At 36.4% G+C, this 13,426-nt stretch overlaps 1 protein-coding gene across 3 annotated transcripts in view; it reads left to right on the top strand.

Moving 5' to 3' along the window:
* The window catches only part of CEP85L (centrosomal protein 85L), a 154,065-nt gene that overhangs the window by 90,112 nt on the left and 50,527 nt on the right, over window positions 1-13,426 (top strand). For all 3 annotated transcript variants that reach the window (XM_079939126.1, XM_079939125.1, XM_079939124.1), the window contains exon 5: window positions 8,406-8,523. In XM_079939126.1, coding sequence (XP_079795252.1) covers window positions 8,406-8,523 — 118 coding nt within the window. The remainder of the gene's footprint in view (window positions 1-8,405; window positions 8,524-13,426) is intronic.

Below are 13,426 nucleotides of genomic sequence, written 5' to 3'. Positions count from 1 at the left end.
TTAAATCCTAATTCAAATCTTTAAATATATTTAATAGTTGAAATTTCAAAAGATTTTGCTTAGAAACTTAGCAGTGTTAAGCAAGATCTGCTGGGAAGTAAACTAGAGCATAGACATCTGGGCTTCCTTATTCTCCACTATGTTCTCAACATCTTGAACAGAACCTGGCACGTAGTACATGTACTTAGTGCTTGATACTTCCCTGTTTGATAAATAAATGAAGATTGTAAGAGATAGTTATAATTGATTTTATGAAAAGGCTATTTTAAAATATTAGATACTTCTAGTACAAGTGAATTTTATGTATAAATAATTATAGACCCTGTTGGATATATATTTTGAACACTTAAATAATTTAACTCATTGTATAGACTTGAAATTAATACCGTTTTTAAACACACCAAAATTCAGACTTTCATTAATATGAATAGACTTGCCCTCAATCAGAATCACTTGGCTTTTATTATTTTTTAAACACCATTATACCATTCTATTGGGTATAAGTTAATAAGTGTCTTAGTTCATTTGGGCTGCTATAATAAAATACCATAGACTGGGTAGCTTATAGACAACAAATATTTATTTTTCCCACTTCTGGAGTCTGGGAAGTCCCAAGGCACCAGCAGATTCAATGTCTGGTGAGAGCCAACCTCCTGATTCATAGAGGCCGTCTTCTTGCTGTAACCTCCCATGATGAAAGGGGCAAGGGAGCTCTCTGGAGCTTCTTTTGTAATGGTACTAATTGCATTCATGAGGATTCTGTCCTCATGACCTAGTCACCTCCCAAAGGCCCTCTACCCCCTATACCACACATTGGGCATTAGGATTTAATGTGTGAATTTGGAGGGGGGGTGTATGTCACTACATTCAGTCTATGGCAGTAAGAAATGTAGATAATTATTGATGTAATCTATTAAAATATATTTATATTTGTCAATTCTGTATATATAGATGGATACTAAGGAAATAATCCAAAATCATTCAAGTTGCTCAGTTGGCCAATTCTGTTATTTAATTAAAAAAATTTTTTTTATTGAAGTATAGTTGATTTACAATGTTGTGTTAGTTTCAGGTATGCAGCAAAGTGATTCAGTTTTATATATATATATACTTTTTCAGATTCTTTTTCCATATAGGTTATTATAAAATATTGAGTATAGTTCTCTGTGCTATACAGTAGGTTCTTGTTGTTTATCTATTTTATGTATAGTAGTGTGTGTATTTACTCAACCAAGTTTCTAATTTATCCCTTTCCCCCATCTTTCCCCTTTGGTAGCCATAAGTTTGTTTTCTATGTCTGTGAGTCTGTTTCTGTTCTGTAAATAAGTTCATTTGTATTATTTTTTTTAGATTCCACATGTAAGTGATATCATATTATATTTGTCTTTGTCTGACTTACTTCACTTCGTATAATAATCTCTAGGTCCATCCATGTTGCTGCAGATGTCATTATTTCGTTCTTTTTTATGGCTGAGTAATATTCCATGGTATATATGTACCACACCTTCTTTATCCATTCATCTGTCAATGGGCATTTAGGTTGTTTCCGTGTCTTGGCTGTTGTAAATAGTGCTGCAGTGAACATCGGGGTGCATGTGTCTTTTCAGGTTATGGTTTTCTCTGGATATATACCCAGGATAGGATTGCAGGATCATAGGTAGCTCTCTATTTTTAGTTTTTTAAGGAACCTTCATACTGTTATCCATGGTGACTGTACCAATTTACATGCCCACCAACAGTGTAGGAGGGTTCCCTTTTCTCCACACCCTTTCCAGCATTTATTATTTGTAGACTTTTTGATAATGGCCATTCTGACTGGTCTGAGGTGGTATCTCATTGTAGTTTTGATTTGCATTTCTCTAATGATTAGCAGCATTGAGCATCTTTTCATGTATCTTTTGGCCATCTGTATGTCTTCTTTGGAGAATTGCCTGTTTAGGTCTTCTGCCCATTTTTGGCCGATTCTTTATCTAGTCTCATTTATGGATCTGTGGTAGCCACATCGTCAAGTAGGAGTTGGCTGGCCTAGGCTAGCCTTATCTGGATGGTCCTTATGCTCCATGGGGGTCTGTCATCCTCCAGTATGCTAACCAGGGTTTGTTCATAGGGTGAAGTTCAAAGAGAAAATGAAGCACACACGTTCTCTTGGAGCTTAGGCTCAGAACTGGCACAAAGTCCCTATGGAGAATCTCTGTACCCTTAGTTTAATTTCTCTGTGAACCTAAAACTTCTCTAAAAAATCAAGTCTGCTTAAAAAAAAAAAAATCACTTCCACTATGTTCTTATTGGTCACAAGGCCAGGAGACTTCACCTGGGGACAGTAGGAACAGCAAAATCACATCAAAAAGGAGTATGAGTAATACAGGGAAGGGAATACTTGTGGATGTTTTTGTAAACAATCTACCACACCCAGTGTCTTAAATAATCTTTGATATTTTACATGCTTATTATAAAGTTTTTGATGATTAATGCATTTGATATTATATAAAACAGAGGAAGAAAAAGTAGCAACTCCTGTTTCTAAAGCAACATGACCAGAATTTAAAAGTAAAAATGTTCGGGCTTCCCTGGTGGCGCAGTGGTTGGGAGTCCACCTGCCGATGCAGGGGACACGGGTTTGTGCCCCGGTCCGGGAAGATCCCACATGCCGCGGAGTGGCTGGGCCCGTGAGCCATGGCTGCTGAGCCTGCGTGTCCGGAGCCTGTGCTCCGCAATGGGAGAGGCCACAGCAGTGAGAGGCCCGCGTACCGCAAAAAAAAAAAAAAAAAGGTAAAAATGTTCATATATAAAGATCTTTATAACACATATAGTGATGAAAATTAGAACAAAAGTATAGTATATCTTTTTTCCAGGAACCAGATTAGACTAATGGCCTTTAAAATGGTGATAACACATGCAGAGACTATTTCAGAGACAGAATTGACAGGATTTAGTTTCTTCCTGGATGGAACTGAGAGTAAAGAGAGTAAAGATGCTGAACTTTTCTACTTTGGAATACAGTGTGGGTGATGATACCTTTTAAGTCACTTAACTAAAAATTGTATGCTGGATATTATTCCTGAAAATATCAAGTTATTCATGATTGCATGAGAAAAACGTGGGGTTTTTTTGCAATGCATATAGCTTTCGTAGATTTTGGATAATTAGGTCAAAACAGATAAATGTTAAGGAAAAATAACTGCTATAGAAACTGTTCTTCTTATGGTTACCAGTGGGGAAGAGTCGGGTGCGGGGAGGGATAGATTGGGAGTTTGGGATTGACATGTACACACTGCTATATTTAAAATAGATAACAAGGACTTACTGTATAGCACAGGTAATTCTGCTCAGTATTCTGTAATAACGTAAATGGAAAAAGAATTTGAAAATGAATAGATACATGTATATGTACAACTGAATCACTTTGCTGTACACCTGAAACTAACATAACATTGTTAATCAACTATACTCCAATATAAAGTAAAAAATTTTTTTTAATTAAAAAGAAAAAGAAACTTCTTAAATGTTCCCCATCTTGTGAGAAAAAGCAAATAGGTTAATTTCAAAAACAACTCAGAAAAAAAAGGAAGAAACCTGGTTTCTAATGCTTTATATTTGACACTAACCATTTAGGTAATTCTGAATAGGGTACTTGACCTTTTGCATATTGATCTTCTCATCTGCCTGGGTACAAGGAGTTTCACCACTTAAGCAAAAAATGAGGTTTTTGAAGATCACTCTTCTAGGCAACTCTCCTCTCCCACCTAGTTGTACAGCATGAGGATTAAATGAATAAATGTATGTAAAAAGCACTAATACTGTCTGATGCATAGTGCCCATCAGCAAATAGTAGCCACATTATACATGTTTTGTATATGTAATAGTTATGTTTACGTGCTTGTCTTTCCTCAGTCGACTTGGATCTCTTCACAGAAGAGACAGTTTCATGTACATTTTATTACTCATAGTAGGTACTCACTAAATATTCATGCAGAGCAAATAGCCTCATTTTAATGAAAAAGAGGTTAAGGTTGTTGGTTAACCTAGGCTGTTGCTGATACTAGTAGTTCATATGATGATTTACACTTAGAAATTGCATAGCTTGTGCTGCTGAATTGAACAGATAAAATATAGGGGTAAGTCAGTGCACTGGAGCCAGATTCAGAGAGGAAACCCTATACCCTCTGTGGTGATGGCTGAGTTAATGCTATTAGTAAATGATACTGGCAGTATAGAGGAGAATTCTCATTTTGTCATTACTTGCAATTTACAATATAGTATCTACAAATCTTCTAAAGATCTTGTCCAACAATAGAGAATCTGACTAGCCATTGCTTCTGGTTCTTGGAAAGGAGACTGTAAATCTTTAGAATGTCTTTTTTATTCATGAGCCCTGGAACACACCTGCATTTATGCTAATGAGGTGATTCTTGGGCCCTGGATAGCAGCTTCAGCTATTTACCATAGAGACCAACCCTGTGATCAGAGGGTTGGGACTTTTGAGCCAGTCCAACTTCCAGGGAGAGGAGGAGGCTGGAGATTGAGTTCAGTGATTTAATCAATCTTGCCCACACAATGAAATTCTATAATAAAAACTCTGGGAACTCTCCAGATTTGTAGCCATTTGGTTAGAAGTGTGGATGGTCTGGGGATCCCACTTGAGTCTGGCATCTGAAGTGAGGCTTTGTTTTTGGGGATCATGCCCTTAAAGCTGTGGAGTCTGATGCTAACTTAAGGTGTTTAGTGTCAGAATCAAATTTCACACAGTGTAGCAGTTGGCCTTGAAACAAAATAGATTCAGAAATTGATTTTATAAAGCTATATACTTAGGTGTAAACAACCAAAATAGATGGAAACAAACTATTGAAACTGTATTTAAATACTCAGATAAGCTGATAAAAATAACCAAATCTTACTTCAACACTTACAGAGAATAAATATGACTCTTGCATTATGGGGTCCGTCTCAAAGTAAAAGATGTTCTGCAAATTGCTATGAGCAAACTGTCATATGTTAATTGATCATATCTGTGAAGTTGGAATTTCAATAACTTTTAATAACCATGATATGTACACTTAGGCCTTGCTTTAGAAATATGATAAGTCCTAGCTTCTAAAGCAGATGAGTTAGAAGGACATTTAATATGAATTCCATTAAAAAAAAATCCACACTATACCAAAGAATCCACCACTGATTTTAAAAGTTTACCTAGCAAAATTATAATGTGATTTTACTTCCACATGTAATTAAATGAGAGACATATACATTGCTGAAGGCTCAAATGATAGCATTTTTTAGTAATAAAATATTTTAAAATTAAGGTACAGACATTTAGACATATTATTATGCAATAGATTACACTATAATGTAAATATAACTTTTATATGCACTGGGAAACCAAAAAATTCGTGTGACTGGCTTTCTTGCAATATTGTTTATTGCCACGGTCTGGAACCAAACCTGCAATATCTCCAAGGTCTGCCTTTAAATGTAAAAGCATCCTTTTCATATACTTTGGGAGTATTTTCAGGCTATACTCCCTTAACGCATTTACCGTTCTTCCTCTGACTACTCTTAGGATTTTCTCTTTATCACTGATTTTAAGTCATTTGATTAGGATGTTCCTTGGTTTAGTTTTCTTTTTGTTATTTGCACTTTGGGTTCTTTGGTCTTCTTGGATCTGTGGGTGTGTCATTCTCAGCAGATTTGGAAAAAATTTGGCCAGTTTTCTACAAATACTTTTTCTTGCTCATTCCTCCTCCCCTCACCTCCCCTATAGGGATTCTAATTACACATATATTTGGCCTTTTAAAGAAATCCACAACTCATTGATTCTCTGAGTTTTTGTTTTGTTTGTTTTGTTTCATCTATTTGTCTATTTTTTCTGTTTCTTTTTGGATCATTTCTATTGATATGTCTTCAAATTCCCTAATCTTTTCTTCTGCAAATTCTAATCTGCCCTAATCCCATTCAGGATAATATTTATGTCTTCCATGTCTCTGCTTAACATATTATGTCTTTCTTCTAGTTTCTTGAACATATGAAAATAGTTACAATAATTGATTTCGTGTCCTTCACTATTAATTCTGTCATTTGTGTCAGTTCTAGCTCACTTTCAGTTGATTGGCTGTTCACCTTATTGTGGGTCATATTTTCCTGCTTCTTTGAGATGCCAGGCATTATGAATTTTAGCTTGTTTTGGATGTTACATATTTTTGTATTCTTTTTTTTTAATTTATTTATTTTGTTGATTTTTATTTTTGGCTGCATTGGGTCTTGTTGCTGCACACGGGCTTTCTCTAGTTGTGGCGAGCGGGGGCTACTCTTTGTTGCGGTGCACGGGCTTCTCATTGCGGTGGCTTCTCTTGTTGTGGAGCATGGGCTCTAGGTGTGCGGGCTTCAGTAGTTGCGGCACTCGGGCTCAGTGGTTGTGGCGTGCGGGCTGTAGAGCGCAGCTTCCGTAGTTGTGGCACATGGGCTTAGTTGCTACGCGGCATGTGGGATCTTCCTGGACCAGGGCTCGAACCCGTGTCCCCTGCATTGGCAGACGGATTCTTAACCACAGCACCACCAGGGAAGCCGTTATTTTTGTATTCTTGCACTTTGTTCTGAGCCCCAGATTGCCCTCAGTTGGAAATTGCTGCTAACTGATACCCTGTAAATTATGAAGTTTTGGCATTTGGGAACAGGCACAATTCCGGGCCCGATGTGAGCCTCAGGCACTGTTTCTTCTAATCTTTTTGGCTAACATATCCCCCACCCCCACCCCATAACGCCCCCTCCCCACTTAAAGTAGTTTCTTCACGCATTCGTTAGTTAACACTCAACTGAATACTCAAGGGTGGCTCTGCGCTGTGAACTCTAGCTGCCTTGGTTTCTCCAGATTACCAGCTTTGTTTTTTCAACTCAGAGAGGTCACTTTCCCTGTTCAGAGGCTAAGGCTTAAAACGCTAATCTCTGGCAATCTTAGGACTCATAGAATTTGTTGTCCACCTCCCAGAAGTCACGGTGATTGCCTGTTGTCCAGTGTCTTAAGAGTCTTTCTTACCTGTATTTTGTTCCATTTTGTAATTATGTCAAGGGGAAGGGCAAAACTGGTTCCTGTTACTCCATCTTGGCTGGAAGAGGAAGTTTAGTTTTCTTTGTAAAGTTTTACATTATTTGAAAAGTACCATGTGAGTAATCTCTCCTAACCTATCTGTTTCCTGTTTGATATTTTCTGTGTGGATGTTCATAAAGGATAGCATATCTGAAAAACAAATAAAAACAGCTCTGAATAGAATAAGCTCTTTGATGCAGTCTGAACTTGCTCCAAAAGTTATTTTGTAAGTAATTTTGGAAAACATCAAGCTATTTGTTTACCCACATGTATCCTTATTATTCCTTGAAAGCACGTGCTCTTGCTCTCTTTTGCTCTCACTCTCTCTCTTATAACCTTAGTATGAGACTTGTTATTACATTTTTGAAGATTAATGATAATACATATAAAGGTCTTAGCATGTTGCCTGGCACATAATGGTTTTCAAATGTTTAAGGATACATATTCACAAAAGTTAAATAATTTGATTAAAATAAGCTATGGGGCTTCCCTGGTGGCACAGTGGTTGAGAGTCCGCCTGCCGATGCAAGGGACATGGGTTCGTGCCCCGGTCCGGGAAGATCCCACATTCCACAGAGCGGCTGGGCCCGTGAGCCATGGCCTCTGGGCCTGCGCGTCCGGAGCCTGTGCTCCGCAACGGGAGAGGCCACAACAGTGAGAGGCCCGCGTACAGCAAAAAAAAAAAAAAAAAGCTATGATCCACTGAGGAAATACTTGAACTTCAGTGTTTCTGGTTCCAGCATGAGGTTATATGAAAATGAAATTTCAGAGCTATCCAGAGATGCAAATCTGCCACCATGTGAGTTCTCCATCGTTGGTAATGTTTATGTGTAGACCATGCAACCTGGATGTTGTAGATAAGATGCAGGCATAGTACAGCAGTTGAGCTAGATGATATTTATAAAAATACCTCTCACCCCGACAATGAAATTTTCAGAAGCTTCAATTGGTATTAAGTGTTGAACAGAATTTGGACGAATGGAAATAATAATATTAAGGTAAAGACATTCCAGACTGAGATTGAAACAGTTTTTATGTTAGGCAACAAGAAGAAAGAGAGCAAAGCATGACTTTGTTCGAATCTAAGAAGAGTATTCTACAAAAGATTATGTTCTTTAAAGTGTCAGAAGTACTCTACAGTATAAACTTTTTCTGTATTTAACATATCTCATGGTACTGTGGTTTAAAAAGATTTCCTATTATGAATTTTAAGATTGATCATACTTTTAACTCTTATGCCAAATTAGAATACTGAAAGTTCTGCTTTTAATTATCACTTAGAAAAGTATATTTTTTGTAATGTGGTACCTCAACTTATGTTTTGCAGGCAGAAGCAACAAATTACCCACCTGCATGAAAGAATAAGGGATAATGAATTACGAGCACAACATGCCATGTTAGGACATTACGTAAATTGTGAGGATTCTTATGTGGCTAGTTTGCAGGTAAGATTATAAAGGATTTTGTAGTTGATTTATTAGTAAAACATGTAAATTATATACTAAGCTTGAAAGATTAGGACATTTTTTGGAGTTAATAATCTGTTCACATTGTTCATATTTATATGTGTAGTGAAAGATGTCCAAGTGCTGTTTTCCATCTGTCCAGTTCACACCCTTTCCCCACACAAACAGGAGCTACTATTAACAGTTTCTAGTGTAGCCTTCCAGAGTTGACTTATATCACAACAAACACATATAAATGTATTTTATCCTCCTACCTTCACAAAAAGTATCAAAATAAATACAGTATTCAACACCTTGCTTCTTTCCCTTAATATTATATAAAATTATATAAAATACAGTGATTATTTTCATATCATTACATAGGCAGCATCCCTTTCCTTTGCTTTTACAGCTGCTTGATTTCCCATTTTATGGAGACAGCATAATTTATTCAACCTGTCTCTACTTGTCAAAATGTGGGTTGTTTCTAGTTTGGGACTATTATACATAATCTTATAAAAGTGAAACGCTGTACTCATTAAACAGTAACTCACCATTTCACTTCCCGACCCCTGGCAACTACTATTCTACTTCATGTCTCTATGATTTTTATTACTCCAGGTATCTCATGTTAAGTGGAATTATACAGTATTTGTCTTTTTTGTGACTAGCATATTTCACTTAGCATAATATCCTCAAGGTTCATCCGTGTTGTAACATGTGTCAGAATTTCCTTCCTTTTTAAGGCTGAATAATATCCCATTTTATGTATACCACATTTTGCTTTTCCCTTCATCTTTCAATGGACACTTGGGCTGAATCCACATTTTAGCTATAGTGAATAATGCTGCTATGAACATTTTTTATATTATTTATTTGGGTGTACAAATATCTCTTTGAGACCCTGCTTTCATTTCTTTTGAGTATATACCCAGAAATGGAATTGCTGGATCATATGGTAATTCTGTTTAAATTTTTGAGGAACTGCCACACTGTTTTACCACAGTGGAGGTACCATTTTGCATTCCCACCAATAGTGTACAAGTGTTCTAGTTTCTCCACATTGTCACCAACACTTGTTATTTTCTGGGTTTTGATAGTAACCAACCTGATGATATCTCATTATAATTTTGATTTGCATTTTCCTAATGATTAATGATGTTGAGCATCTTCATGTGCTTATTGGCTACATCTGTATCTTCTTTGGAGAAAGGTCTATTCAAGTCCTTTGCCCATTTTTAAATTGAACTTTTTGGTTTTTTCTTTATTGAGTTTTAGAGATTCTCTATTCTGGATATTAATCCTTTCTCAGATATATGATTTGCAAATATTTTTTCTCATTCTGTGGGTTGCCTTCTTATTCTGTTGATAGTCCTTTGTGTCTTTTCATGCACGAGATTTTTAAATTTTCATGAAGTCCGATTTGTCTACTTTTCTTTTATTGCCTGTGTCTTTGGTGTCGTAACCAAGAAATCATTACCAAATCCAGTGTCATGAAGCTTTTGCCACATATTTTCTTCTAAGAGTTTTATAGTTTTAGGTCTTACATTTAGGTCTTAGATCCCTTACAACTTAATTCTTGTATATGGTGTTAGGTAAGGGTCCAACTTCATTCTTTTTGCATGTGGATATCCAGTTTTCCCAGCATCATTTGTTGAAAAGACAATCTTTTCCCCATTGAATTGTCTTGGTACCTTGTCAAAAGTCATTTGACCATATATGTGAGGGTTTATTTCTGGGTTCTCTATTCTGTTCCATCGGTCTATATATGTCTCTCCTTATGCCAAAACCACACTGTTTTGATTACTGTAGCTTTGTAGAAAGTTTTGAAATCACAGAGTGTAAGTCCTCCTCTGTCCCCCTTTTTCAAGATTGTTTTGGTTATTTGTAGTCCCTTGAGATTCTATATGAATTTTAGGGTGGGTTTTTCTATTTATGCAAAAAATATGTTATTGGGATTTTGATAGGGATTGCATTTGAAACTGTAGATCACTTTGAGTAGTATTGACATCTTAACAATATAAGTTTTTCAGTCCATGAGCATGGGCTATATTTCCATTTAGTTGTGTCATCTTCAATTTCTTTCAGCAGTGTTTTTTAGTTTTCATTGTACAGTTCTTTTACTTCTTTGGCTAAATTACATCTTAAGTATTTTATTCTTCTTGATACTATTGTAGATGGAATTGTTTTCATAATTTCCTCTTCAGATCATTTATTATTAGTGTGTATAGAGATGCAATTAAATTTTCTGTATTAACTTTGTATTCTGATACTTTGCTGAATCCATTCTTTTTTTTTTTTTTTTAATTTCTCCAGCTCAAACCCAGGAGGGTGGAGATACATTTTTTTTTTTAAATATTTATTTGGTTGCACTGGGTCTTAGTTGCGGCAGGCGGGCTCCTTAGTTGTGCCATGTAAACTCTTAGTTGCAGCATGCACATGGGATCTAGTTCCCTGACCAGGGATCAAACCCAGGGTGCCTGCATTGGGAGCATGGAGTCTTATCCACTGCGCCACCAGGGAAGTCCCTGAATCCATTCTTTATTGCTAAAGAATGTGTATGATCATATCATCTGTGAACAGTGATAATTTTACATCTTCCTTTTCAATTTGGATGCCTTTAATTTCTTTTTCTTGCCTAATTGCTCCAGCTAGAACTTCCAGTACTCTGTTCAGTAGAAGTGTTGTAAGTGGGAATCCTTTTTCCTGATCTTAGAGGAGATGCTCTCAGTCTTTCACCATTGAGTATGATGTTTCCTATGGGTTTTTTCTATATAGCTTTTATTATGTTGAGTAGTTTTCTTCTTTTCCTAGCTTTTTGTGTGTTTTTATCATAAAAGGGTGTCACATTTTACTACATGCTCTTTTCAGCCTCAGTTGAGATGATTGTTTTTCTTTTTTTGCTGTTTTTTTGTGCTGTATAATAGCATTGGTTGATTTTTTTTTTTTTTTTTTTGCGGTACGTGGGCCTCTCACTGCCGCGGCCTCTCCTGTTGCAGAGCACAGGCTCCGGACGTGCAGGCTCAGTGGCCATGGCCCACGGGCGCAGCCGCTCCGCAGCATGTGGGATCCTCCCGGACCGGGGCATGAACCTGTGTCCCCTGCATCAGCAGGCGGACCCTCAACCACTGTGCCACCAGGGAAGCCCGCATTGATTGATTTTTGAATGTTAAACCAGCCTTACATTCCAGGAATAAATCCCACTTAGTCATGGAGTATAATCCTTTTTATATACTGCTAAATTCAGTTTGCTAATATTTTGTTGAGGATTCTTATATCAGTGTTCAAAAGGGTTGTTGGTCTGTAGTTTTCGTGTAGTGTCTTCATCTGGCTTTGGTATCAGAATAATGCTGACCTCAGAATGGGTTAACAAGTGTTCCATCCTCTTCCAGTTTTTCGAAAAGTTTGAGAAAGATAGATATTAGTTCTTCTTTAAATGTTTGGTAGAATTTGCCAGTGAAGCCATCAGGTTCAGGGCTAGGGCTTTTGTTTGTTTGGAGATTTTTGATTACTGATTCAATCTCCTTACTAGTTGTAGGTCTACTCAGATTTTCTACTTCTTCATGATTTAGTGTTAGTAGGTTTTGCTTCTAGGAATTCGCCATTTCATCTAGTTTTTCCGCGGGCTTCCCTGGTGGCGCAGTGGTTGAGAGTCCGCCTGCTGATGCAGGGGACACGGGTTCGTGCCCCGGTCCGGGAAGATCCCACATGCCGTGGAGTGGCTGGGCCCGTGAGCCATGGCCGTTGAGCCTGTGTGTCCGGAGACTGTGCTCCGCAACAGGAGAGGCCACAACAGTGAGAGGCCCACATACTGAAAAAAAAAAAAAAAGAACATCCAGTTTTTCCAATTTGTTGAACAGTTAATTCTTTATACTACTCTTTTATAATCCTTTTTTTGATAGAATTGCTATTGTCTCCATTTAAATTTCTGACTTTAGTAATTTGAGTCTTCTTTTTTTCTTGGGCCATCTAGCAAAAGGTTTGTTAATTTTGTTCTTTTCAAAGAACCAACTTTTGGTTTCATTTATTTTCTCTATTATTTTTCTATTCTTTATTTCATTTATCTCTGCTCTGATCTTTATTTTCTTCCTTCTGATAGCTTTGGATTTAGTTTGTTCTTCTTTTTCCAGTTCCTTATGTTGTAAAGTTATGTTGTTGATTTGAGATCTTTTTCTTGTTTTCTACATGTATTTCTCCTAAGACTGATGTTGCACTTCTTTTTATATATTTAAGACCCATTCATGTTTCTTTTTCTGTGAATTGTTTTTTTGTATTTTTTGCTTGTTTTTTCTGTATTGGTTTTTTTGCTTATGGATTTTATGAACCCTTTAATGGAAAAAAGTTAATTTCTTTTACATATAATTTGATTTGATAATGTATTTTCTGAATTGTCATAATATTTTCATTCTATTTATATCATATTCTTTTCCTTTATCTATTTTTTTCTACCATGAAGTCTCTCTAATTCTGATGAGTATTTTATAAATAAACCATTTTGGAAATGAACCCATTTAACAAACAATTATTAAACATCCACTGTGCTAAATTCTGAGGTCACAAAAGTGAAAAATAGTTCCTGCCTTCATGAATCTCAAACTATAAAGGGAGAGACCATATAGGTAAACACATTTACCCAATCCTTTAAAATTTATTATGATTCCTATAGATTAGGCATTGTCTAGGTGCTAGGAATAGAAATGTGAATGAGATTGGTTTTGTCCTTGAGAGTACAGTCTAATGGGAACACAGACAGGGTCTATGACGCCTCATAACAAAATTTATGTGGCCGGAAGGACTACTTTCTCAAATTATTACTGTTTTTAAGAATTGTCCTTAATATTTGTTTTTATATATTTCTATGTAAACTTTATAATTGGCTTGTTTATTTACAAAAAGAAGAAAA

The sequence above is a fragment of the Stenella coeruleoalba genome (genome assembly GCF_951394435.1).
Source record: "Stenella coeruleoalba genome assembly, chromosome: 12".
NCBI classification, from domain to species: Eukaryota; Metazoa; Chordata; class Mammalia; order Artiodactyla; family Delphinidae; genus Stenella; species Stenella coeruleoalba.
Note: the sequence above shows the minus strand (reverse complement) of the source record. Positions and strands in the feature narration are given on the sequence as shown.